Source organism: Suncus etruscus, chromosome 1, assembly GCF_024139225.1.
Source record: "Suncus etruscus isolate mSunEtr1 chromosome 1, mSunEtr1.pri.cur, whole genome shotgun sequence".
Taxonomy (NCBI): domain Eukaryota; kingdom Metazoa; phylum Chordata; class Mammalia; order Eulipotyphla; family Soricidae; genus Suncus; species Suncus etruscus.
In genome coordinates, this window is record NC_064848.1 from 157,148,901 (window position 1) to 157,176,157 (window position 27,257).

The 27,257-nt window shown below is 44.1% G+C and overlaps 1 protein-coding gene, 1 long non-coding RNA gene and 1 other non-coding gene across 4 annotated transcripts in view; 1 reads left to right on the plus strand and 2 right to left on the minus strand.

Annotated features, from left to right (window-relative positions):
• On the plus strand, positions 1 to 26,414 carry SHPK (sedoheptulokinase). 2 transcript variants are annotated; one of them, XM_049782418.1, is made up of 7 exons: positions 1 to 208; positions 5,022 to 5,163; positions 13,814 to 13,997; positions 14,678 to 14,830; positions 16,724 to 16,899; positions 21,906 to 22,106; positions 25,862 to 26,414. In XM_049782418.1, exons 1-7 carry the CDS (start codon positions 41 to 43, stop codon positions 26,260 to 26,262), a joined length of 1,425 nt encoding a protein of 474 aa, XP_049638375.1. In that variant the 5' UTR covers positions 1 to 40; the 3' UTR covers positions 26,263 to 26,414. The 2 variants fall into 2 exon arrangements, with proteins under 2 accessions (XP_049638375.1, XP_049638379.1); XM_049782422.1 differs by lacking the exon at positions 14,678 to 14,830.
• Positions 1 to 27,257, minus strand: part of LOC126021757 (uncharacterized) — a 94,664-nt gene that overhangs the window by 37,566 nt on the left and 29,841 nt on the right. The gene's annotated exons all lie outside the window — the stretch shown is intronic.
• On the minus strand, positions 7,311 to 7,417 carry LOC125996371 (U6 spliceosomal RNA). Its single transcript, XR_007491257.1, has one exon. It is a non-coding gene; the product is annotated as a U6 spliceosomal RNA (small nuclear RNA).

Below are 27,257 nucleotides of genomic sequence, written 5' to 3' on the forward strand. Positions count from 1 at the left end.
GTTTCGGCCGCTGAAGCAAGCTGCAAGAGTCCCCGCTGTCATGACTTCGCCTTCTGTCACTCTCGGCATCGACCTGGGTACGACGTCGGTGAAAGCGGCTCTGGTGCAGGCCGCTCCTGGCGACCCGAATGGGTTCGTGATCCTGGCAAGCTGCACTCGAGCTGCGCGTGCCGAGGCTGCAGCCCAGTGCGCGGCGGCTGGGCCCCAGGTGAGGCAGCGCCCCGGAGCCGCGCCGCCTTCCCGACCACCCACTTCGCTAAGGAGGCCCCCCGCCTGCATCAGCCTGCCTGGACTGCCCGTCTGCGGCAGTTCCCTTCCATCGAGGAGCTAGATTGCTCGCTGACACCCGTCGCCCCACGTTCTGGCCTCTTCCGGGGGGACCTTGCTCCCGGCACAAACTTGCTTGAGCTCTCTGCCCTGGGTTTCTGAACCCTGATCTGGCCCGCCTATATGCCCGCACATTAAGGCCTTGCCCTCACTCATCCATGCCACCAGGCTCCTAGCAGCAAATTTAGGGTTCAGTTTGTCTCCGAGGGTAGTCAGCAATTTCCTCGGGGCAGAGTCTTGAATCGGACTTTATCTGCTTTCGCTCTCTGGTCTCTGTGCTTCATACCTGCTCTGCATACCTAGAAGTTGTAATTCACTCTATTTTCAGGCAAGAGCCTAGGTTTTCTCTCTCTCGAAATTAGAGGCAGAACCAGGCATAACTGCATCACTCTCCTTCTCCAGGGGCAGAATATGAACTGAGGACCTCAAACATTTGGGCAGCCCCAAAGGCTAAACGAAACTACAGAATCAAGATGTCAAGACATAAAAAGAAAGCCTTTTGGAGAAAGGCAATCAACAAGTTAGAAAAGAGGGCCCCACAGCGGCGTTTGCCTTGCAAGCAGCCAATCCAGGACCAAAGGTGGTTGGTTCAAATCCCGGTGTCCCATATGGTCCCCCGTGCCTGCCAGGAGCTATTTCTGAGCAGACAGCCAGTAGTAACCCCTGAGCATTGCGGTGTGTGGCCCAAAAACCAAAAACCAAAAAAAAAAAAAAAAAAAAAAAAAAAAAAAAAAAAAAAAAGAAAAGAGATCAATCTTGTGATTGCTGCAGTGTGGAATTGGAGAGTTACAACATAGTGGGTTCTGTTGTGAAACGTGCATTTGGACTCCGAGTTGGAGTCCGTTATACATTTCCCGAAAAAAAAAAAAAAAGCACCAATTTTTAGTTAATTAAAAATAGAAATTTTGGAGTGGGAAAGACCTCATAGAACTGGAGTGCAAGTTCTTCTGGGCCTTAATTTGTTCTAGTTGAAAAATAGCTAACCCAGGGCCAGAGAGATAGTATGGAGGTAAGGCGTTTGCCTTTCATGCAGGACCGTGGTTCGAATCCCGGCATCCCATATGGTCCCCCAAGCCTGCCAGGAGCGATTTCTGAGCTTAGAGCCAGGAGTAACCCCTGAACACCGCCGGGTGTGACCCAAAAACCAAAAAAAAAAAAAAAAAAAAAAGGTAATCCTCTAAGGTCCACTTCAGCTGCAAACCTTGGTTTTCTGAGGCACTCTCCCTCCCATGAACTTCGTTATAAGTCTATATATCTGAACTCAATGCTTTGGGGTTCAGTGTCCTTTTTGTTCAGAAGTATTGCAGAGAATAAAGAGTTCAGCAGCTTTGAACTTTCCACACAGAATTTCAGTCCTCAAGGCATCATGATATTTTAGAATCATCATCATGGATGAAATGGAGAGTTAGGTTTGACTTGGGGGTGGTGGTGGTGAGAAAGGGGCAGCAGCAGAGCTTGATCACGAATTTCTTATTTTAATTTGGCATTATAAAGGTAACCTAGACCAACTTCTCTTTCCTTTTGTTTGGAAGGGGAATTTTGGGCCACACCCAGCAGTGCTCAGGTGTCACTCCTGACTGTTCAGGAATCACTCATAGTGGTACTCAGGGGACCATGTAGGGTGCTGGGGATCAAACCTGGGTTTGATGCATTGCAATCACCCTACCTGCTGTACTCTCCCGTCCTCCAGATTCTCTTAAATGCACTTAAATTGCCAAATGTTTCTGAATTCCTTAAGGATAAATGTTGGGGCCCGGCGGTGGCGCTAGAGGTAAGGTGCCTGCTTTGCCTGCGCTAGCCTAGGACGGACCGCGGTTCGATCCCCCGGCGTCCCATATGGTCCCCCAAGCCAGGAGCGACTTCTGAGCGCATAGCCAGGAGTAACCCCTGAGCGTTACCGGGTGTGGCCCAAAAACCAAAAAAAAAAAAAAAAAAAAAAAAGGATAAATGTTACACTGGGCCAGGGGAACTGGTTCAAAGGCATGCTTCATGTGCACAGACTCCTATTTTGGGGTTCCATTTATGTCACTGAATAACCTGTGAGCACCTCCGGTTGTCCTTCCCAAACTAAAATCAAACAAAGCAAATATTACACAGGAATAATTTTTTATTATTTTAATTTAGTTTAATTGGGGGGCACATCCTGTGGTGTTGAAGGGTTATTCAGAAATTATTCCTGGCAATGATTGAGGGACCATATGGGGTTATAAGGATCAAACCCAGGTCAGCTATGTGTAACACAAGGGCCCTACCCACTGTACTAGCATTCTGGTAAAAGAATTATTCTTTTAGGTCCAGAGCGGTGGTGCAGAGTGGTAAGGTGTCTGCCTTGTTGGCACTAGCCTAGGACAGACTTCGGTTTGATTGCCCTGGCATCCCATATGGTCCCCCAAACCAGGAGCGATTTCTGGGTGCATAGCCAGGAATAACCCCTGAGCGTCACTGGGTGTGGCCCAAAAAAGCAAACAAACAAAAAAGAATTATTCTTTTAAAGATACATTTGCTTAATTCTTTATTTTCTACCTTTAAATTCTTTTTTTCACCAAGGAAACAAGGATGTAATTTGGGTTACTTCCCAAGTATCTTCTTTGGATGCTGATTTTTTTAGGGTACTAAGTAAAGACATTTACTGGGATAGGATGTGATCCTGGCATCTTATTTCTAGACTCTAACAGGAACTTCATAAATATAAAGTGAAGTGGTTATCAAACCCAAATTTCAACTTTTTTTTGTTTTTGTTTTTGGGCCACACTCGGTGGTGCTCAGGGGTTCCTCCTGGCTATCTGCTCAGAAATCGCTCCTGGCAGGATGGGGGATGCCGGGATTCGAACCAACCATCTTAGGTCCTGGATTGGCTGTTTGCAAGGCAAACACTGCTGTGCTATCTCTCTGGCCCCCAAATTTCTACTTTTAAATACATTAAATTTCACCTGCCTTCCTTTCCCTTTGTTGTTGCTGTTACAAGGTGTTTGTCAGGGACCATTGAACTTACACTTTGGCTGTGGTATTTGCATATTTAGTTGTGAAGCTCAGAGACTGGGGTGGAGAGATGGGGAGAATCTGGTTGAGGAGCTCTCACTCATCCAGGTGCTTTCCAGGCGTCCCTGTAGTTGTGCATCTGTATAGGCATCACATCCCTATAGTTGTACATGTGCCTACCTGTTGCACCTTTGTTGTGCTCTCTCATATTCTAGTGATGGCCATTGTTGCTGCAGAGCTCATCCACATATTTGTCAAGGGGTTTATTCCTGGCCTTGATGCTTGAAACTGCCTGGTAGGGGGCTCATGAACTCCTGAGATGACAGACTTTTATGATCTTGGGGGTGCCAGAAAGTCACTGGGACTCAGCTCAGCTCAGTGCTCTTGAGTGGTGTGTGTGTGTGTGTGTGTGTGTGTGTGTGTGTGTGTGTGTGTGTGTGTTTCTCAGTCTCAGGCTTGTAAGTCAGACACTTTAAAAAAATTATTAGGGCCTCAGAGAGATAGCACAGCGGCGTTTGCCTTGCAAGCAGCCGATCCAGGACCAAAGGTGGTTGGTTCGAATCCCGGTGTCCCATATGGTCCCCCGTGCCTGCCAGGAGCTATTTCTGAGCAGACAGCCAGGAGGAACCCCTGAGCACTGCCGGGTGTGGCCCAAAAACAAAAAACAAAAACAAAAAAAAAATAATTAGGGCCTAAGTGATAGCATAGCAGCAGAGTGTTTACCTTGCATGCAGCTGACTCAGGATGGCCTGGATTTGATTTTCGGAGTCCCATATGGTCCCCCAAGCCAGGAGCGATTTCTGACCACAGATGTAGGAGTAACCCCTGAGTGTCACCAGGTGTGGCCCCCAAACCAAAAATCATTAAAATAGTTTTAAATTAGGTTAGTGCATGCAAGGCAAATGCCCCACTGCCTGTGCCACCGCTTTGGCCCCAATTTATTTATTTTTAAATTTAATTAATTAATTTTGGGGGTCACACCCAGAGGTACTCATGAGTTACTCCTGTCTCTGTGCTCAGAAATCACTCCTGGCTTGGGGGACCATATGGGATGCTGGGGTTTGAACTCGTGTCCTTCCTGGGTCAGAGTGCAAGGCAAGCAACCTACCACTCTGCTACCATTCTGGCCCCTAATGTATTTTGTTTTTGAGGGCCACACCTGGTGATGGTCAGGGGTTACTTCTGGCTCTGTACTCAGGAACCACTTTTGGTGGGTTCAGGGACCATTTGGGGGTGTTGAGGATTAAACACAGGATTACTGCAGGCAAAGCAAGTACCCTACCTGCTGTACTGGCCCTCAAGGCAGAATCTTTAGCAACTGCTGGATCCATTCCTTTGAACCAAACTGAAACTTCTTGTTTGCCTACTACTGAGTCCCTAGATCATGGGGCGATTGTAGAGAGGGTGATGGGGGGTAGTGCTTTTCTCAGCCCAGACTCTCCCACAGTAGAGAACAGAGACTGGGCCATTGCTGACCCTTCCCTGCAATAGCACCTGGAGAGAAGAATGTTATTGCCATATCCCTTCTCCTGGCCCTGCTAGGAGTGGTGGAGAACCTTAATGGTAGATCCTGTTTAGGCCAGCCAACAGGTGTCAGATGGGAGCGTGGGGGAGAAATTAGTTGGACAACCACCACCCCGAAAATTCCTTGATGCCTCTGTTCTGATGCATAAACAGGTACTGTATGCCCCTAATGTATCCTTTTCTGGTTTCAGGGGCAGGAGCAGGATGTGAGTCGGATTATTCAAGCCCTAAACGAGTGCTTGGATGCCCTTCCCCGGCAGCAGCTCCAGAAAGTTCGTGGCATTGGTGTGTCAGGCCAGATGCATGGGATTATGTTTTGGAAAACAGGACAAGGTAGGCTGTTGAGATGATCACATGATGTTTCCAGTCACTGTGGAACTAGGATAGTGCTGTACAGGCTCTTTTGGGAAGGATCAGATTGTTCTGTGGGAGACAGAAGGGCTCATCCTCCTCTTGTATGCATATCCTGTTTTTTGCTGTGTGGAATGATTTTACTCACATGTTCTCCATGACAGGGAGACAGGAAGAGTGAGGTTCTATCTGATTACCTGTGGGATTCAGTGGGATATTTTTTCCAGTTTTCTCTTTACCAGGTAAGTTAGCTCAGAGTAGCGATGCCATCGACCACCAAGAGATTACTATGTCAGGACGCAGGAAACTTGAATTTGGGCAGCAGTGTAATCAGGTTCTATGAGTGCAGAGGTGACTTGATTTGTTTGGCCTGCAGGTAGAGAATACTGCCAGGAAAAGAGCGTGAACAAATGCTGGTCTGAAAACATTACCTGTGAAATCATCAGAACTTTCCTAACGACAGCTCTATGATAAAGGTTATAATACTGCCATTACTGTGCAGAGAAGTCAAAGTTCAGAGTGGTTAGAATAATATGCTCAGGGGCATATAGTATCAGCAAGTGCTTTCTCTTAAATTCATGTTTGTCTGACTTCAGATTATGAGCTTTCAGATGCCACTGGGTAGACCGGAGCTATAAATGGAGACAATGGCTCTTAAAAGGAGGAACTTGTAGGCCATATCCAGAGAAGGACCAGGCTCTTGTGGGAAGTTGTGAGCTCCCCAAGGCTTTTGTCTTGCTTGTGGCTGACTGGTTCAGTTTCCAGTACTGCATATGGTTCTCTGCCAGGAATGACCCCTCACAGAAACTTGATTAGGTCTTGAGCATAGCATGTCCCAAAACCCAAAATGCAGCCCAACCCAAAACCAAACCAAAGAGCACCCCAAAATTCAGCATACCCCAGTTAAAAAAATTCTATATAGACATGAATATAGATAGAATAGTGTTTTTAAGTGGCATGCACTCTTGCTCTAGCTTCAATAAAACCAGTTTGACTGCAGGTGTTTTTTTTTTTTTTTTTTTTTCCGGGTGGTGGTAGTGGTGGTTATTGTTCGGGGACCATACCCAATGGTGCTCATCAAAACTTACTACTGGCTCTGTTCTCAGGAATCATTTCTGGTGGGGCTTGGGAAACATTAAGGGGTGCAGAAGATTAAACCCTGATAGATAGACCACATGTGAGGCAAATGCCCTACCTGCTGTATTATCACCCCAGCCCCATTTGGATGGTTTCTTTGGAAGGCAGCTGGTAAGAGGAGCTGAACATTGTCTTTATTTCTTTTTTTCTGGAGACTCAATAATTTTGAGTCCTTGGAGTGATTTGCCTCTAGGCACTGGGGTTAAGACTGGTAATGAATTCTTTGATGGCTCCCCAGGATAGGTTTGGGCAACTGTAGAAATAGGCGCTCTTTTGTTCTAAGCATTGTCAGGAGTGATCTCTGAATATAGAGCCAGGAGTAAGCCTTAAACACCGAAACAAACAAGCCCAAGCGCAAACCAAACCAAACCAAACCAAAAAATATCCTTAAGGAAAACTCCCTATTGATTATATCAGTGCAAACAACTATTTACTAATTTAACTTATTTGTTATAATCTACTATAATATTATATAGTTAAAAAAAAAACCATCATTCAGGGACCAGAGTGATAGCACAGTGGAGAGGACATTTGCCTTGCATGTGGCTGACTCGGTTTGATCCTTGTCATCCCACATGATACTCTAAGCCTGCTGGAGTAATTTCTGAGCGCAGAGCCAAAAATAACTCCTAAGCACCACTGGTTGTGCCCCCCAAAGTAAACCAAAACAATAACAAAAAAGCATCATTTATATTCTGTTGGACCAAGGAAGGGTTAAAATTTTGATAAGAATCTGGGGCTGGAGAGATAGTATAGTATAGGGCACTTACTTTATAAGAAGATTTGATCTGTAGTATCCCAGAGCTAGGCTTGGAGTAAGAAGCATTTCTGGATGTGGGGGATCCCCCCAAAGTTTTTTAGTCAGACCCTAAAGCAACTATCTGTGCTGATTGTATAAATCTCTATGAGACCCTGGGTGGAGGTAAATTTCTAACAGATCCTGGAATTTACAACCACCTGTATTTTTATTTTTATTTTTTATTATTATTTTTTTAAATATGGAACGCTTCACGAATTTGTGTGTCATCCTTGCGCAGGGGCCATGCTAATCTTCTCTGTATCGTTCCAATTTTAGTATATGTGCTGCCGAAGCGAGCACACCACCTGCATTTTTAAGGGATGGCAAAGAGCATGCCATGGCCCTGTATAGACTGTTCACTCCTGTGTGAGGCATGGCTGTAACTGACTTTAAGCCTCACTGATGCATGTCTGTTACCCATATCTTCTTTTAAACATAAGCAAAAACTAGTTAATCTTGCATGATATTAATTGACACGTGGGAATATAGTTTTATGTTTTTTTTGTTTGTTTGTTTTTGGGCTATACCTGGCATTGCTCAGGAATTACTCCTGGGCAGGCCAGGGGACATTATGAGATGCAGGAGGTATGTCGTGTGCAAAGCAAACACCCTACCTGTTGTACTATTGATCTGGCTCCAAGGGAATGTAGTTTTAGAGCATAAATACAACCTCAGTCTTTGATTCATTTGTCGAATGGGTTAGAATCCCAAGATCCATTTTGATCTCTGGGCCTATTGCAAAGAAATAAACTTATATATTACTCCCCTTCTGTTTCTTGGCTATATCATTGAGTTATATGATGAACTCTGTGCATAACAGGGGGATTGAACCCTGGTCAAGTACATTCAGTATCACCTTACCTGTGGTACTCTATTAAAAATATTTTTGGGTCCCTCAATACTGTTAGGAATAATCTGAGTGCAGAGCTAGCTCAATACTGCTGGGTGTGGTCCCCAAAGGAAAAAAATACCCGAAACAAAATACCACAACAGACAAAAATATTATTGGTGGGTGAAGAGTTTGGGCCATACCTGGCTGTGCTTGAGGCTACTCCTGGAAGTGTTTGGGAACCATTTGCAATACCAGGAATTGATATTGGGTCAGCCACAAGGAAAACTGACAAGTGTCTTACTCTCTGGCCCTTTGAGCAGCTTTAGGAATGATCCCTGAGGGCAGAGCCAGGAGTAATAGAGTACCACTGGGTGTGGCCCAAACACCAGAAAAGAAAAAATTCAAAAAGAACTATTAGTTTCTCTCTGCCTCTCTCACCCATCCGTGACAAGTACACTTTTGCTGAGCCACATCCCAGCTGTGCCTTTTCTTTTTGTCTGCCTATAGTCAGGCCCACTTTGACCAAAGGAGCTTGACTCCAGGTAGCGGCAGATCAATTGGGTTGTTAGAGTTGACCTTCAGAGTCTAGGTTATAAAAGCTTTTAAAACTCCTTAATTTTGCTTTAATGAGAATCAATGTCCTTTTAATACTAAAACCCTTCCCAGAGAGGACAACAGAGATCTAATGATTGTGGTCTGGTTGTATGCCTTCCTATCTGCCTGTCTCCTAGACTTTGTAACAACCACACAAACCATCTCCCACATCATTGGAGAGAGCTGCTTAATATTTCATTGTTCCAGCCCGCCTGCTGTCTTTTTTTTTTGTTTGTTTGTTTCTGGGAAGGAAGGAAGCCATCATTTGATGATGATGATGCCAGCCTCTTGAAATCATATTTGGGATCAAGTTGTTCTGATTTTTAATGGTGGTCTTAATTCAGTTTGGTTTCAGTACTTACAATATTTGAGTCTGTGCTGTGCCCCACGGGAGACATAGAAATTAGGATACGAATCCTCTACCTTTCAGGGCACACTTAAGGCATGGCCAGGCACCAGTAACCAGAATGGAGAGCTAAGTGCTTCACTGAGGTGTAGGCCAGCCAGTTGGAGGAGAGGTAAGGGAGTAACTAGTGTTTTCTGAGAGGACTGTGGCCGCACCTGTTTCAAAATTACATTTTCAGGCTCAGTAAGAGCAGAAGAGCAATGGGAATCATAAATTGAAGCTAAAAGGATAGCAGTAGATTGGGGCTGGAGTGGGGAGGATTTTGCTAGTGTACGGTAGCCAAAGGATAAAGGGTTCAAATTAAAAACCAATAATAAAGAAAGGGAAAATGGCCCTCTGGGAAAAATGGGCTTAGAGATGGAGATAGTTTTTAGAGGAGGAAATACAAACGACAAATAAGCATGAGAAGATAAGTGTCATTAAGTATTAGGGAAATGCAGATGAAATAAAAGAGAAGCAATTTTCTCTTCACTGAAATGTAAGAAATCAGTTTGATGATGTCAAGACTTGGCAAAGGGGACAGAAAAACAAAAAGATTATTTTTAATGCTGATAGCATGGATTAGCATAGTTATTTTGGAGAGCAATTTGGTGGGTTTTATTAAAAATCAGATTGCTACTATGAGTCAGCAATCCTACTCGGAATCTGTTCAGGAAAAGTACTTTAACATGTATGTGTTTACGAAGGCATACTACTCATTTATGGCATGCTTGCTTTATGTAATACAACTGTGACATTTAACTGTAGGGAACTAACTAAATGTTGTTATACCTGTGATATTGAATGAAAAATAGTAATTAAAAAGAGGGGTCAGGGGGCCAGAGTGGTGGCACAAACTGTAAGGCATTTGCCTTGCCCGCACTAGCCTAGAACTAATGGGGCAAGGCAGATACCCTACCACTTGTGCCACCACTCCTGCCCTGTAGACTTTAAAAAAAATCCAAAGAGAAAGAAAAAAGGAAAATTAAGTTCTAAAGATTTTTTGGTTTTCTTCAGTTTTGACTTTTGGACCACACCCAGCAGTGCTCAGGACTTACTTCTGACTTTACATTCAGCAATTAATCCTGATGGTGCTGGTACTCAGGGACTACATGGGATGCTAGGGATTTGACCCTTGATCAGCCACAGGCAAGGTAAGTGCCATACTTGCTTTACAACTCTCCAAACCCTAACTTTAAAATAAAGGAGGGGGGCAGAGAGATAGCACAGTGGTAGGGCGTTTGCCTTACATACAGCCAAACCAGGATGGATGGATGGTGGTTCAAATCCCAGTATTCCATATGGTTTCTTGAGCCAGCCAGGAGTGATTTCTGAGCACAGAGCCAGGAGTAACTCCTGAGCACTGCTGGGTGTGACTCAAAAAAACCAAAAAACAAACAAAAACAAAAAAAATAAAAAGAAAGTTGGAACAGATAAAAGGGTTAAAAAAAAAGACTTCAGAGTGGTCAAAAGAGATAGTTCAGTGGGTATGGTGCTTGCCTTGCATGTAGCCAACTCGAGCCTCAGTTTTCCCATATGGTCCCTCTAGCACCATAAAGAGTGACCCCAGGATCTGCATCTCTGAGTACTTCTCACTAGTGCATCTACAAGATCTACAAGATCCTGCGGAACCTTTGCCCTTTGTCTTTATGATTCCCACTCTTTGCAGTGTACATCTTCAGATCTATCTCCTTAGCCTCTCTTCACTTTGAGATGCATGTGGTTATGTAGGTTTCCAAATTTCATTTTTGGGTTCAGTAATGGTAGGAGAGAAGTGGGGATCATAAAATGAGTTTCAAAGAAGAATCAAAATAAAGAGAGTAATTACTGATGGTACATTTAAAGAGCTATGATATAAGAAGGACAAATGACCCTGTGGGAAAATGGGCCAGAATATGGAGAAGAATAATTCATACATGGTTTAGCTGCTTTCTCTGGAACTTTCTCAGCGAAAAGTTCTCTTGTCACCCCATAACTTCCTCCAAAAGTTGCTGACTCTTTCCCTTTCCCATTTAATATGTTTTTTTCATAACAATTATATTTGTTTGTTTACATTCTATCTTTATCCTAGTATATAGCTTTCATGAAGGCAGTGACTTTTTCTTGTTAACCATTGTGTTCTGGGGACTAGACTAAATGTCTACTACACATTTAGATATACAGTAAATAGAACATTTTTTCACGCATGCATTAAAGAGTAATTGGATGTTTCATGACCTGAGTCTAAGGCAGGAAAGACAATTTTGAGGGACTGGAGTGATAGTACAGCAGGTAAGGCATTTGCCTTGCAGGTAGCCAACCTGGGTTTGATCTCCAATATTCTATATGGTTATTTGAGAACCACTGGGAATGATTCCTGAGTGAAGAGCTAGGAGTAACCCCTGAGAATTTCTGGGTGTGAGGAAAAAAAGTGTCTGTCCCTCTCTCATTTGTTCTTATCCTTTTCTTTTTGGGGCACTTGAGCGTGGCCTCTTGGTAGCACTCGGAGTTCTCAGACCTTTAGGGCTACATTGACAGTTCTTGGAAAGTATGTGCTCAATTCCTTGAACTCTGGGCAGATTCTCATCTGCCTATGTATTTTCTAACAACTTTACTGATAAAATTTTTTTCTGATAAAAGTTACTGATAGTACAGCCAGAGAGAGTTCAGTGGGTAGGGCACTTGCTTTGCATGCAGTCAACTCAGGTTCAATCCCTGGCATCCCATCTGAGTTCTACCAGGAGTGACTTCTCTGTACAGAGAGCCAGTAATCAAAACTGAGTATGACTGGGTATGATCCTTAAACTAAAATAAATAAACAAATAAAAGTTGCTAATCATTTTTCTTAATGTCAGCATTTTTCTTTTTCTTTTTTGGTCACACCTAGGAGTGTTCTGGGGCTTCTCTGGTCTTGTTGTCTTAAGGTTGCTCCTAGTGTTTGGGGTATTTACTGTGTGGTGTCAGAGATTGAATCTGGAACTCCATTGTGCAAAGCCTTTTGAGTTATTTGCCAGCTCAATGTCAGCATTCTTTTCCTATTCCACTTGATTATTATATTTATAGTACATGGAGGTATGGGACATATCCTAGATATTAGAAGAGAAAACAAAAGATATGTAAAATGGCATAATCTCTACACCAGAGTGATAAGTACAGTGGGTAGGGTGTTTGCCTGCACATGGCTGACCTGGGTTTGATCCCAGGCATCCCGTATGGTCTCCCAAACACTGCTAGGAGTGAGTCCTGAGTATAGAACCAGGAGTAACCTCTGGCACAGCTGGGTGTAGTCACTGCCTTATTGTCCTCTTCCATTAAACCCAAGAAAAGGTATAAAATCTTGTTTTAAGTCACTGAGCTTGGAGGTAATCTGCCATATAACAATAAAAAACGGAAATGTCATTCATTCCTTTGACACAGAAGACTGAGTGGAAAAACAGAATGACAATTTGTTTCTTACTTTTTTATGTATGATCAGTATTTTGTTCTGTCAACTTTTGGAGTTTTCTCTATAGAACCTGGGTTGGCTGCATGTAAGGCAAGCCCCCTACCTACTATTTCTCTGGACCCTTAAAATACTGTTTTTACATTAGTATTAAAGAACAAGAACTTTGGGGCCGGGCGGTGGCGCTGGAGGTAAGGTGCCTGCCTTGCCTGCGCTAGCCTAGGACGGACCGCGGTTCGATTCCCCCGGCGTCCCATATGGTCCCCCAAGCCAGGAGTGACTTCTGTTTTTTTTTTTTTTTTTTTTTTTTGTGGTTTTTGGGTCACACCCGGCAGTGCTCAGGGGTTATTCCTGGCTCCAGGCTCAGAAACTGCTCCTGGCAGGCACGGGGGACCATATGGGGCGCCGGGATTCGAACCGATGACCTCCTGCATGAAAGGCAAATGCCTTACCTCCATGCTATCTCTCCGGCCCCCCAGGAGTGACTTCTGAGCGCATAGCCAGGAGTAACCCCTGAGCGTCACCAGGTGTGGCCCAAAAACCAAAAAAAAAAAAAAAAAAAAAAAAAAAAAGAACAAGAACTTTAAATCTAGAATATTATGACAGATCAAACTACCCTTTATATACAAGGATAGGAAGAATGTTCTGAGGCATAGAGGACTTAAGATACTTTGCCATAGGAAGACTTAAATTAAGAGCCTGGGAGAGTGTTCACTAGGCTGATGATCATGCATCACATCCTGTAGTCCTGCATTTGATCCCCAGCTCTGTATAGAATCTTTAGCACCACTGGATTGACTCCTAGCACTGAGCCAGAAATGGTCCCTAAGTACCACCAGCTGAGGCCCAGTCTCCTCCCCAACTAAATTAGCTAAGACCAAAGAAGATAAAATATAGTCATAATCATTAAGAATCCAGTCTAGGGGCCAGAGTGAAAGCACAGTGATAAGGCGTTTGCCTTGTATGTGGCCAATACAGGACAGACCCAGTTCAAATCCTGGCAGGAGTGGCAGTCTCCTGCGCAAAGCCAGGAGTAACCCCTGAACACTGCCGGGTGTGACTCAAAAGCCAAAACAAAACAAAAAAAATGAATACAGCCTAGATAATATCATCATGATGAGGGATGGAAGAACCAGTGGACCTGAGAGTGTGTGTGTGCTAATTTTTTTATTTTATTTTATTGGGTAGTGAGAGAGATAATATTGTCTTTAAGTGAAAAAAGAGGAAACACACAAGTGGAAGGAATAAGCGATGTGCCCAGAGTCACACAACTAGTGATGGTGGAGTCATGTGGAAGTAAACCCACATGCTTTGTGTCTGTGAGGATGAAGCATAATCTGGGTGGGCATTGAAGTCTGTTCTGGAACCTCACAAGTGGAGCAGTCCTAGGACAGGCTTGTGCTGTAGTTGCTCTTTTCTCAATTTTTTTTTTTACTAACTTTTTCTTTTTTTTCTTATTTTCAGGCTGTGAATGGACCAAGAAAGGGGCTAATCCTGTGTTTGAACCCAGAGATGTGAGCCACCTGGTCACCTGGCAGGATGGCCGTTGTAGCAGTGGGTTCCTAGCTTCACTGCCGCAGCCAGAGTCCCATCTTAGTGTGGCCACGGGGTTTGGCTGTGCAACCATATTCTGGCTTTTGAAAAAGAGGTATGGACAGTTCTTGAGTCAAGTGCTGGGTTTCCAGGAGTTGGAGCATACAGGACTGGATCATTAGTAGCTCAGCAAATACATGAGGACCGTCACAGAGTGGTCTGGCCTATGGTGTGTTCATTAGCTCAAGATTTGGTGTGAAACTGCTTCCTGGGGTGGAGTGATGGCGCAGCGGTAGGGCATTTGCCTTGCACGTGGCTGACCCAGGACTGACCGTGGTTCAATCCACTAGCATCCCATATGGTCCCCCAAGCCAGGAGCTATTTCTGAGTGAATATCCTGGGTGTGACCCAAAAAAGATAAAAGAAAAAAGAAAAAGAAAAAGAAACTGCTTCCTGTCTTAGAGGACTTATCATTAGTTAGTAAATTCTAACTAGAGGGGAAAGGAGGGACCAGAGAGGGTAGTGGGGTTGTCAAGGTTCATGTGATGAGTTCATGGTGGGGTCAGGGCTACTTAGAATGGCTGTTATTATGCTTTACCAGGCACCACTGGGCCAGTCTCACTGCAGTAGCAAGGAGGTCTGTGAGGGAACCACATATGTGGGGATCTGGGTTTCACCTACTTATGCCATGTCTAGTATCCACTGTCCATAATGAGGTATAGCAATGCTTTAAAGTTAGTATTAAAAAAAAGTCCACATGAGATCATCTTGAATTGTTTTTGGTATGAAAAACAGCCCAGAATTCCTGAAGTCTTATGATGCAGCTGGTACCATTCATGACTATGTGGTTGCCATGCTGTGTGGCTTGCCAAAACCTCTGATGTCTGACCAGAATGCTGCTAGCTGGGGCTATTTCAACACTCAGAGCCAGAGCTGGAACATGGAGATGTAAGTATAAGTGTGCAGGCTGGCTCCTGGCTGAAGAGCAGAAGCTCTGGATGTGGAGCTTCAGGGAGGTTTTTCTATTTGGGAATCAGAGATGATGCCCAGAGACCAGGAATTAGCTTCTAGTTCCACCCTATCTGTTACAGTTCCTGCTGGGCAGGATTGTTCTTAAGAGAACCCCCTGGGAAGGGTGCCACCCCCATTTCATGTCATCCTGCTCCACTGCCACTGTCAACCAGATGGAGGGTGGGTTCCCTAGGTCTCTGACCTCAGACCAGTCTATAGATTTCAAAGAATGACATTTTTTTTTTGTTTTTGGTTTTTGGGCCACACCCGGCAGTGCTCAGGGATTACTCCTGGCTGTCTGCTCAGAAACAGTTCCTGGCAGGCACGGGGGACCATATGGGACACCGGGATTCGAACCAATCACCTTTGGTCCTGGATCGGCTGCTTGCAAGGCAAACACCGCTGTGCTATCTTACCGGGCCCAAGAATGACATTTTTTTTTTTTTTTTTTTTTTTGGTTTTTGGGTCACACCCGGCAGTGCTCAGGGGTTATTCCTGGCTGCAGGCTCAGAAATTGCTCCTGGCAGGCACGGGGGACCATATGGGACGCCGGGATTCGAACCGATGACCTCCTGCATGAAAGGCAAACGCTTTACCTCCATGCTATCTCTCCGGCCCAGAATGACATTTTTTTAAGTTTGACTTTCCTTTTATTTTTTCACAGTATTTGAAGTTTCAATTTTTTTTTTTTTTTTTTTTGGTTTTTGGGCCACACCCTGTGACGCTCAGGGGTTACTCCTGGCTATGCGCTCAGAAGTTGCTCCTGGCTTCTTGGGGGACCATATGGGACGCCGGGGGATCGAACCTCGGTCCGTCCTAGGCTAGCGCAGGCAAGGCAGGCACCTTACCTCCAGCGCCACCGCCCGGCCCCAGTTTCAAATTTTTTGCCATAATCTTAAAGGAGATGATTAATTAAATTTGTATTTTCTTTTTTTGTAATATATTTTTATTATAATAATAATTTTTATTTTGCCCAAAGTCGATTAATTTTTTTTTTTAAGTATATTTTAAATTAAGTTTAAAGCATACAAGTTAGACAAATGGAGAATGTCTTTTAAGTTCTTTAAAAATACTCATTACCTTTTCAGGTCCAGAAGTCCAGTGTCCTTTTAAGTTCACTTTCTTCAGGGCCCAAATTCTCAGTTGTGTAATAAACTCCTGGTAGTTCAGGTAAAGGACTTTCTAGCATGTTTGATAACATTGATAGCCCATTTCACTAATTCTGAGTGGAGAATGTGCTGGTATTTAGGTATTTAAGACATTTAGGATTTGACTTTGATGTGATCTGTACTAACCAAAGGTGACTTTGCACTGAAATTCCCACTGTCTCCTTTTGGGGAGTATTTCCTTCAATCATAAAAAGCTGAATGCTGATACCTCCCTCTTATCTAAGCTATCCCAATTCTTCTTTTTTTTTTTTTTTTTTTATCCCTTCCCCAATCCCAAATATTCTTGATTAAGCTACTTGTTTTCTTCCCTGGAAAATTTATCTCAAACATTTGAAAGCTTGTTTTCACTGTTTAAAAATAATCTAAGCCTACAGGGCTATAGAGATAGTGCAAGGGCTAAGTTGTCTGCTACCGATCCTGGTTTGATCCCTGCACACAGTGTGCCTCTGAACCCCCTGAGTACCCTAAAATCCCAGGCCAACCCATGCATAGGACTCCTGGTTTTAAAAGCTCCCAAGAGGCCTCTGTGAAAACATTAAAGCACTTCCCCTTACCTCAGTGTGCATCCTTTTTAGAGTTTTTGTTTGCTGTGTTTTCAGGACACACAAAAGAGCAGAAACTCCAGCACTGGATAAATGTGGTATCTACTTCTGCTTTACAGATTGAGGGCCTCAGGCTTTCCTGTCCACTTGCTCCCTGACATCGCTGACCCTGGCAGCTTGGCAGGCCAAACTTCCCAAGCCTGGTTTGAAATCCCTGAGGGGACTCAGGTGGGCGTGGCCCTGGGTGATCTCCAGGCCTCCGTCTATTCCTGTATGACCTGTAGGACAGATGCAGGTAAATATTTCTTTTGTTCTCTCTCTCTCCCTTAAGCCCCAGTTCTGTTCGAGGATCTGAGGGGCAAAAATAACTAACAGCCTCAGTATCCTATAAATGGTTATTCTGTGAAGATGAAAAATCACCTCATCCCTCTAGGGTCTTTCCCTGGGAGTTTACAATCCTTAAGGTCAGGCTCTGTTCCTCATCACAGTTTGTGTCCTTCTAGTACAGTCAGATGGATAAAATGGCTCCTAGTTTCCTGGTTTCTGTGTAAATTCCATGGCCAAGAAAATAAGTTGATTGAGGGCGCATTATTGTGCTTCAACAAAAATTTCTTACAGGGCCGGAGTGGTGGTGCAGGTGGTAGGGCATTTTTTTTTTTTTTTTGGTTTTTGGGCCACACCCGGTAACGCTCAGGGGTTACTCCTGGCTATGTGCTCAGAAGTTGCTCCTGGCTTGGGGGACCATATGGGACACCGGGGATCGAACCGCGGTCCGTCCAAGGCTAGCGCAGGCAAGGCAGGCACCTTACCTTTAGCACCACCGCCCGGCCCCTTGGTAGGGCATTTGCCTTGTGCGAGGAACACGGTTAGATCCTCTGGCGTCCCATATGGTCCCCCAAGCCAGGGGCGATTTCTGAGTGCATAGCCAGGAGTAACTGCTGAGTGTCACTGAGTGTGACCCCAAAAACAAACAAACAAACAAACAAACAAACAAAATTTCTTTCAATGTGATTTTTTTTTTTTTTGTGGTTTTCGGGTCACACCCGGCAGTGCTCAGGGGTTATTCCTGGCTCCAGGCTCAAAAATTGCTCCTGGCAGGCATGGGGGACCATAGGGGCACCAGGATTCGAACCAATGACCTCCTGCATGAAAGGCAAATGCCTTACCTTCATGCTCTCTCTCCGGCCCCTCCAATGTGATTTTTATAAGAGAAAAGGCCTGTATTTGTGGGAAGGGTTGTAGTGAGGCTAAGGTAGAAGTGTAGGACTGGGCTGGAGCTATAGCATAGTGGTGGGGCATTTGCCTTGCATGCAGCTGACCCGGGACAGACCTGGGTTAGATTCCTGGCATCCCATATGGTTCCCCCTCACCCCTCCCCCCAGCCTGCCAAGAGTGATTTTTGAGTGCAAAGCCAGGGGTTACAGCTGAGTGCCACCTGGTGTAGCCTAAAGGCCCCCCACCAAAAAAAAAAAATAGGTACAGAACAGGGCATGAAAACTTTTTCTGTAAAGGGTCAGCTAGTTTAGGCTTTGTGGATAGTCCAATTTCTGTGGAAACCTCTAAACTTGGGATGGAGCATGGAAACACCAAAAGCCAACACATAAATGAATGGCTATAGCTCAGTGCTCTTTTATGCAGGGAGGCCACACATGTCAATTCTCATGAAGTACTCCTAGCACTGCTCAGAGGAACATATGGAATGCCAGGCATTGAACCTGGGTTGGCTGTCTTAGTACAAGGCAAGAAATCTGCTTGCTGTACTTTATTGGCCTGGCCTCATAGGTGTATTCTAAAGCAACTTTATTTATTGACCTTGATATATATGAAACTCACATGAATTTCATATCTTGAAATCTTTTAGTTTCGCTTAAGTCAAATAAAATATAAGATGGACTGAGATGCAGTTCAAGGGTTAGAGCAGTGTTAGTCCAATGGGTGGAAAAACACTGGTTAAAAAAAGAAAAAGGAGAGAAAACCACTGGTATGGAAGTGACTCGTCCTGCCTGTCAATGGACTGGTATGCAAGCAGCTTCCACCAATAGATGTAAAGGTTGAAGAATACTGAGGTAGGGCACATGCTTTGCCCAGGTTCGGCACTCCAGCTATCCCTGGTTCCCCAAGCGATTTCAGTAACAATCCTTGAGCTTAGAGTAAGTCATCCCCAGCACTTTTGGATGTACCCCCCTCCCCCAGCCCTTGCAAAAGACCTAAGAACATGCTATAGGGAATGCAAAATGTTGTATTTTGGCATTTCCTTAAATGTTAACCATGGAATTACCATATCCAAAAATTTTATCTAAGGTACACTGGAGAACACTGAAAAAAAAAAAACCCACAAAAATTACTGGCAGCATTATTCCTAATTGTTGAGAAGTGGAAATCTAAATGTCTAGCAACATAGAAAAAGTTTACGAAGAGTTGAGCCACAAAGTTCAAAAGGAATGAAATATTGATAAGAGGATCTAGAGCAATAGCACTGTGGTAGGGTGTTTGCCTTGAACTTGGCTGACCCGAGACAGACCCAGGTTCTATCCTTAGCATCCCATATGGTCCATGAGCCTGAACCAGGTGGGGCAGGGTAGAGTAAGATCCAGGTATACTTTTACATATCAAAGGAAGAGAGGCTTATGGGAAAAAGGGAAGATAGAGGAATGCTTTTGTTTTGGGTTGATAGCTGGGTATTATCTTACATATATAAAATGATTTATATTCATAACTGAGTTTCAGTTATACAATTTTTCAACACTAATTCTATCACCATTGTCAGTTTCCCTCTGTCAGTGTCCCTCTTATCTCCCAGCCTGCCTCCTTGACAAACACATTTTTAAGCTTGGTAGTTGTAATTTGAGTGTCTTGCTTTCAGTTTTGTTGGTGCTATGGTTCAGATATAAAGATATACCAGACATTTACATTGCCAATGTGTTTGAGGCTTCTGTCCCCTACCCTATCCCTGTTACCTCCTGTAACTTAAATTATTTTTGTATTATTATTATTATTATTATTATTATTATTATTATTATTATTTTGGCTATATCCAGCATCCTGGCTCTGTGCTTAAGAATTGCTCCTGGAAGCCAGGAGCAACTTCTGAGCGCATAGCCAGGAGTAACCCCTGAGCGTTACCGGGTGTGGCCCAAAACCCCCCCCCCCAAAAAAAAAAAAAAAAAAAAGAATTGCTCCTGGGGGCCCGGAGAGATAGCACAGCAGCGTTTGCCTTGCAAGCAGCCGATCCAGGACCAAAGGTGGTTGGTTCGAATCCTGGTGTCCCATATGGTCCCCCGTGCCTGCCAGGAGCTATTTCTGAGCAGACAGCCAGGAATAACCCCTGAGCAATGCCGGGTGTGGCCCAAAAACCAAAAAAAAAAATAAAAGAATTGCTCCTGGAAGGGGATGGGAAACATATGTGGTGCTAGCTACTGAACCTGAGTAGGCAGTGTGCAAGGCAAGCACCTTATCCGCTGTAGTATCTGGTCTACTATCTAGTCCTTGAAAGAATCCACTTTGGGAACCTCTCCTTGTTATCAAAGAATCTAAGAATTCATTCCATCCATTAGGACTCTTTATCACAATTCAACCTTGAGTTTAAACATTAGGATATGGTCAGGGAGATAGCTCAAAGGACTCAGCACTTGCTTTGCATATGTGAACCCCAACTTTGATTCTTGGCCCTTTGGTTTCCTCTCCCAAGTACTACTGGGAGTGGCTCAAATAAATAAATTAGAAAGATATTTGTTATATTAAAAATAAACATTTTGGGGCCGGAGAGGTAGCATGGAGGTAAGGCGTTTGCCTTTCATGCAGGAGGTCATCGGTTCGAATCCCGGCGCCCCATATGGTCCCCTGTGCCTGCCAGGAGCAATTTCTGAGCCTGCAGCCAGAAATAACCCCTGAGCACTGCCGGGTGTGACCCAAAAACCACAAAAAACAAACAAACAAACAAAAAAAAAAAACATTTTGGGGCCGGAGAGATAGCATGGAGGTAAGCTGTTTGCCTTTCATGCAGGAGGTCATCGGTTCGAATCCCAGCGCCCCATATGGTCCCCCGTGCCTGCCAGGAGCAATTTCTGAGCCTGGAGCCAGGAATAACCCCTGAGCACTGCTGGGTGTGACCCAAAACCCAAAAAAAAAAAACCAAAAAAAAAAAACAAAACACATTTTAAGTAACAGTCCTAGTTATTACTATTATTATTTTTGTTTGTTTTTGAGTCACACCCAGCAGTGCTCAGGGGTTGGTTATTCCTGGCTCTACATAGCTGATGGTGCTCTAGGGATCATATGTGATGTCAGGGATCTAACACTGCTCTGCTGTGCAAGGTGAGCACTGTTCCTACTATGTTATCCGTCCAGCTACTAGTTTTTCTTTGTTTATTTAGTTCTCTCTCTCTCTCTCTCTCTCTCTCTCTCTCTCTCTCTCTCTCTCTCTCTCTCTGCCATGTTCAGTTGGTCTGGTGGCTATACTCTAAGGACTCCAGCATACAAAGTTTGAGTTAACTCTTATGGACTATCTAAAGGCTCTCTGTTTGATTTGTTTGTTTGTTTGTTTTTGGGTCACACCCGACATCGCTCAGGGGTTCCTCCTGGCTCTACGCTCAGAAATTGCTCCTGGCAGGCTCAGGGGACCATATGGGATGCTGGAATTCGAACCACTGTCATTCTGCATGCAAGGCAAATGCCCTACCTCCATGCTATCCTCTGGCTCCCTTGTTTGATTATTTATAGTAATTCCTCTAAATTCAAGATTAAATGGGAAAAGGTTAATGTCTGCCTATTTGGCTTGAACATACATAATAAAAAGACTTAAAGGAGTCTTGCAAGTAGTGTTCAAGCCATTGGGATCCATTCCCGGAGATTCTTGGACAACAGGGCATATTTGGTGGTACATGGTGGCCATGTAGTGTCAGGTTTGAACTTAGGTTTTTGTGTATGCTGGGAATATAGTCCTCCTCACTGAGTTAGCTCCCTGACCCAGGGAACCACACCTGGTGGTGCTCAGAAATTCTTATTTTTGGGGAGCCACATTTGGTGGTACTCAGAAACTTGTTATAACCTCAGTCTCCAAAGCTACACACTGTTTCCTCTGCAATATTCTCTTTATTAAAAGAAAGTCTCTGTTCAGCTGACATAGGGGAGGAGAATTAGGCTCACATGAGAAGAAGGGGAATTAGATGAGATCTCTTGATAGCAGTAATATTATATTTGTGGACAGGTATTGAAAATCAGCTTGCTGTCTCCCTGACAGGTGGTGACCCATGACCCTTAACAGAAAAATCCTAACTCATTTCTGCTTTCTCTTGACTGCAGTTCTCAACATCAGCACTTCAGTTCAGCTGGCAGCCTCCATGCCTTTGGGATTTCAGCCAATGCAAACTCCAGACCCTGCGGCACCTGTTGCTTATTTCCCATACTTTGACAGGACCTATCTGGCAGTGGCAGCATCACTCAATGGGGGCAATGTGTTGGCCACCTTTGTCCACATGGTGGTCCAGTGGATGGCAGATCTGGGTAAGATGTAGAGAACAGCACTGTTCTCTCTGTTCCTCCTTCCAATTTGGCAGTGTCTTAGTTGAAAGTGCTGTTGTAACTTCTAGGTGCATGCCTTCCTCAAACTTTTTAAACAGGGGGCCAGTTCACTGTCCCTCAGACCATTGGAGGGTCTGACTATAGTAAAAACAACACTTATGAACGAATTCTTATGCACACTGCATATATCTTATTTTGCAATGAAGAAACAAAACAGATACAAATACAATATGTGGCCCACGGGCCATAGTTTGAGGACCACTAAAGCTTAGCCCCATCCAGTTTCAACTATTCCTTCCTTCAGGATCTGAGCTTAAAGACTTAAAGACTTTGACCTCTCAGCTTTTGAGCTGCCAATAGACAGTCAGTATTTTTTGAAGAGGTAACTTCTCCCCTTACTTAACGTACATGTCAGAATAGTCTTCCTGCTCTGCCTCCCCACTGTCTTTGTTGGTAAATTCCTGGTTCATGTGGTCTAGGATTTATAGATCTAAGACAAATTTGATGGCCTGGAAGTTTAATAAGGTTAAGTCATGGAGTTGTGCCATTTTTTGTTGTGGGGTGTAGGGTGTGGTGTAGTTTTCAGCTGCTGTAGTTCATGCAGAAAGGGGAGTCTGTCCCTTCTTTCTGAGAATGTCAAGAGATAATCAGCCTGGACATGACTACCTGGAAAGCATTGGTGGCCATTATTTTATTTTGTGGAGGGTCCTTTTCCATACAGATCCTTTCCAAGGTAGAAATAAAATTTATCAGCCACTGAACACTAGGAAATCAAGTGGTACAGACATGCTGGTCACCTGTTAGGTTAGAATCAGACTTTTCCAGAGGCTCTAACATAGTTAAGAAGAGAGGAACAGGCAGCACAAGGCACGTGGGAAGCTCATGCTGGTCATGCAGATGAGAATTGCTGGCCAGTATTGATCATTCAGGTGTCAGGATGTGAGGGGTATTCTGTCTTTTTGGCTGGAATACTCAAGAACACTTCAATTGAAAAAGGGAACTTTGATATTGTTTTGTGACGCATTAGGAAAGGTTTTCAAGATGTGGAACCAGTTCTCAGAATCTTTGAGCAAGCCCTTTGTAGAGATTAGGTTTGTTAGTTGTTTATAGAATTGGGCAGTGCATTTCTTTAAAAAGACTAATGTTTCTTAACTCTGAGAGAAGTTTCTCTGAAAGATCGTTACAAAAAAAAAAATGGTAGCAAAGCCTAGATACCCTTTTGCATTTCCATAACTTTCATTTTATGAAATACAACTTTGAGGGGCCGGGAAGGTGGCGCTAGAGGTAAGGTGTCTGCCTTGCAAGCGCTAGCGTAGGATGGACTGCGGTTTGATCCCCCAGCGTCCCATATGCCCCCCAAGCCAGGAGCGACTTCTGAGCGTATAGCCAGGAGTAACCCCTGAGCATCAAATGGGTGTGGCCAAAAAACCAAAAAAAAAAAAAAAAGAAATACAACTTTGAGGATTAGTACTTCATGTAACCACCTTTTATGAAATTCATACAATGTTATCATTTGATTGAAAAAATAGATATAAATAGAATATATTCACCTAGATAAAAGATATATTTAACAACTAGATATGAAAAATATTAAAGTTAAAAAATATTCTTGTGGCCAGGGAGGCTTGTTTCCCATACTGTGCATTTTTTTTGTTTGTTTTGTTTTTTGGGGGGGCCATACCCGGTTACACTCAGAAGTTACTCCTGGCTATGCGTTCAGAAATCGCTCCTGGCTTGGAGGACCATATGGAATGCTGGGGGATTGAATAATGGTCTGTCCTAGGCTAGCACTGGCAAGGCAGACTCCTTACCACTCTGTGCCACTGCTCCGGCCCCTCCCATACTGTGCATGTTTTAATACCCCTCCAAAAATAGAACATTTATCCCAAAATCAAACTCCTAAAACTTGTTCTATTCAAGATATCCCTGGTTTACATTATTTTCCAGAGGTTTGAAAACAGATCCCACCCTTATGTGGTAAAGTAGGGTGTTTGGCAGATTGGCTCAGGTTTCACTTCCTTTATGCCTTTCCTCATCTGGAAAGGGGAACTTCCAGATTCATTTAATTAAAAAATTTTTTCTTTTGTTTTTGGGACACACCTGGCTATGTTCAGCGTTAACTCCTGGCTTTGTGCCCAGGGAATAGTCTTGGTTGGCTCAGGTAGACTTATGAGGTGTCAGGGATGGAACCTAGGTTAGCTATGAGCATGGCAAACACCATATGTACTCTCCGCATTATCCCCAGGACCCTTGTCCTACTTTAGAGAATTTAACACAGTGGAGCACTTAGGATTGTGTCTGATCCATAATAAGTGCTGGTTTAATATGAAGTGTGTGGTAAATCCAATTCAGGAGAGCAGCCTGTTTCCATCTCTGTTTTCCCATTATTAGTTGACCTTGGAAATTTCTTTCCCTTCTTTGTTTTCACAATTATTTGACATTAAGCTTTCTTTCTTTCTTTCTTTCTTTCTTTCTTTCTTTCTTTCTTTCTTTCTTTCTTTCTTTCTTTCTTTCTTTCTTTCTTTCTTTCTTTCTTTCTTTCTTTCTTTCTTTCTTTCTTTCTTTCTTTCTTTCTTTCTTTCCTCTTCTTCCTTCTTCCTTCCTTCCTTCCTTCCTTCCTTCCTTCCTTCCTTCCTTCCTTCCTTCCTTCCTTCCTTCCTTCCTTCCTTCCTTCCTTCCTTCCTTCCTTCCTTCCTTCCTTCCTTCCTTCCTTCCTTTCTTTCTTTCTTCTTTCTCTCTCTCTCTTTCTTTCTTTCTCTCTCTCTCTCTCTCCCCCTCCCTCCCTCCCTCCCTCCCTCCCTCCCTTCCTTCCTTCCTTCCTTCCTTCCTTCCTTCCTTCCTTCCTTCCTTCCCTCCCTCCCTCCGTTCTCTTCCCTTCCCTCCCTCCTTCCCTCCCTCCGTTCTCTTCCCTTCCCTCCCTCCCTCCCTCCCTCCCTCCCTCCCTTCCTTCCTTCCTTCCTTCCTTCCTTCCTTCCTTCCTTCCTTCCTTCCTTCCTTCCTTCCTTCCTTCCTCCCTCCTTCTCTTCCCTTCCCTCCCTCAGTTCTCCTCCCTCCTCCCTCCCTCCCTCCCTCCCTCCCTCCCTCCCTCCCTCCCTCCCTCCCTCCCTCTCTCCCTCCCTCCCTCCCTCCCTCCCTCCCTCCCTTTCTTTTCTTTTCTTTTCTTTTCTTTTCTTTTCTTTTCTTTTCTTTTCTTCTTTTTCTTTTGGGCACACCCAGTGATACTCCTGGCTCTGTCTCAGGAATTACTCCTGGTGGGCTTGGGGCAACATATAGGATGCCAGGGATTGAATCCAGGTTAGCCTCTTGCAAGGCAAACATCCTACCCACTATACTATTGCTCTGGACCTGGAGTGGGCATTTCTTGTGGTCTAGGATTTCTCTGACACAACTCATAAGTATGTATTGTACTAATGAACATTGATCATCAAGTTGTGCTTTATATTGATCAGTATAATGCATTTGTCTAATTTGGGACCAAATTTCTTAGCAGTGGTAAGGTTAGAATGTGTAACAACACAATAGACTTTTGGATAAGGGCCTATCATGAGAGAACTACCTGGATTCTGGGACAGAACATATACATGACCCTGAGCTTGGAAGCAGTCAGCATAAGAAAGGATTGGTCACCAGGAAAAGGAATAAGGAGACTTATTCCTGTTTCCTTAGAATTCTGTACTGTTTCTCTCAGCCAGCTGCAAGGGGTCATATGTACTTACATACATCTCTGTTCTTGGCAGGTCTGCAGGCCGAAGAAGCCACTATATACTCATGCATGATCCAGGCAGCTGCACAGCAGAGAGATACCTGCCTAAACATCAACCCAACAGTGCTGGGTGAGAGGCATCTGCCCGACCAGCTGGCCTCTGTGACCAGAATCTCCTCCTCTGACCTCTCCCTGGGGCATGTGACCCGAGCACTATGCCGAGGCATCATCCAGAACCTGCACTCAATGCTTCCTTTTCAGCAGCTCAAAGAGTGGGGTGTGGAGCGGGTTATTGGGAGTGGAAATGCACTATCTCAGAATGAGGTGCTGAAGCAGGAGGTACAGAGAGCTTTCCCCATCCCAGTGTCCTTTGGGCAGGATGTAGATGCAGCTGTGGGGGCAGCTTTGGCCATGCTCCAGAGAAACCACAAGTAGAAGGAGACTTAGTCATACATTCTTTAGTCAAATAATTGCTGCAAATTTTTTTAGGGCACCATATGGGATGCTGGAAATTGAACCTGAATTGGCCACATGCAAAACAAGTGCCCCACCTATTATATACTATTCTCTGGCTCCAGATATTTTTTAAAAATCAAATGAATATTTTTAACATGATCCTGGATCATCCTTTTCATGGATTGCCCTATGGGCAATGTTTAAAAAATGCTTATACCCAACAGGATACATTCTTGAACAAGAACTGATCATCAGAGAACACTTCAATTATGTAACCAAGAGGCACAAAATAGATGCTCAATCATTACCTTCTGAAAGAGATTCTTCTTGGAGCTAGTTGCAAGTGTATGTGTAGAAAAAAAGAAAGCAAAAAAGAAGAGGAACTGGATGTCTTAGCATCTTGGACACAGGCTCACCTGTGATTCTCCCATGGAGAAAAAAAATGAGGAGGGGTTCAAGACTACAAAGCCTTGTAGTTGAGAGGCTCCAAATGAGAAAAGAAATCTATTCCACCCCTCAGAGCTGAACTTTGCATTATTTGTTCTTTAGGATCTGAACCCCAGACTTAGGACTATTGAAAAATTTCTTTCTACCTGGGTTGTAGCATGTAACTCTTTGCCATCTCATTCTCCCCATCCAGAGAGTTGGGGCAGGGGTGACCAAAAGAGCTTCAAGACAGGCTGACTTGCATAGGTGCATAAAGATCAACCATTTTTTTTTTTACTTTCCTATGCTCCACCTCAAGGTGATCTTGCAGTACTGTAGCTGTCCTGGATCCTCACAACACATCTGGCTAAAGACATCAAGCAAGGGCCGGAGAGATAGCATAGTGGTTGAGCAGCAGACCAGGACAAACAGTGGTTTGAATTTCGGCATTCCATATGGTCCCGTGTGTCTGCCAGGAGTGACTTCTGAGCACAGAGCCAGGAGTAACCCCTGAGCACTGCTGGGTGTGACCCAAAAACAAAAAGAAA

What these genes read in the sequence shown, in the direction of transcription:
- SHPK (XM_049782418.1), top strand. Translation starts at nt 41, where the DNA reads ATGACTTCGCCTTCTGTCACTCTCGGCATCGACCTGGGTACGACGTCG. An exon ending in GCGCGGCGGCTGGGCCCCAG is followed by an intron (nt 209 to 5,021) that starts GTGAGGCAGCGC and finishes TTCTGGTTTCAG; the next exon opens with GGGCAGGAGCAGGATGTGAG. An exon ending in TTCTGGCTTTTGAAAAAGAG is followed by an intron (nt 13,998 to 14,677) that starts GTATGGACAGTT and finishes TATGAAAAACAG; the next exon opens with CCCAGAATTCCTGAAGTCTT.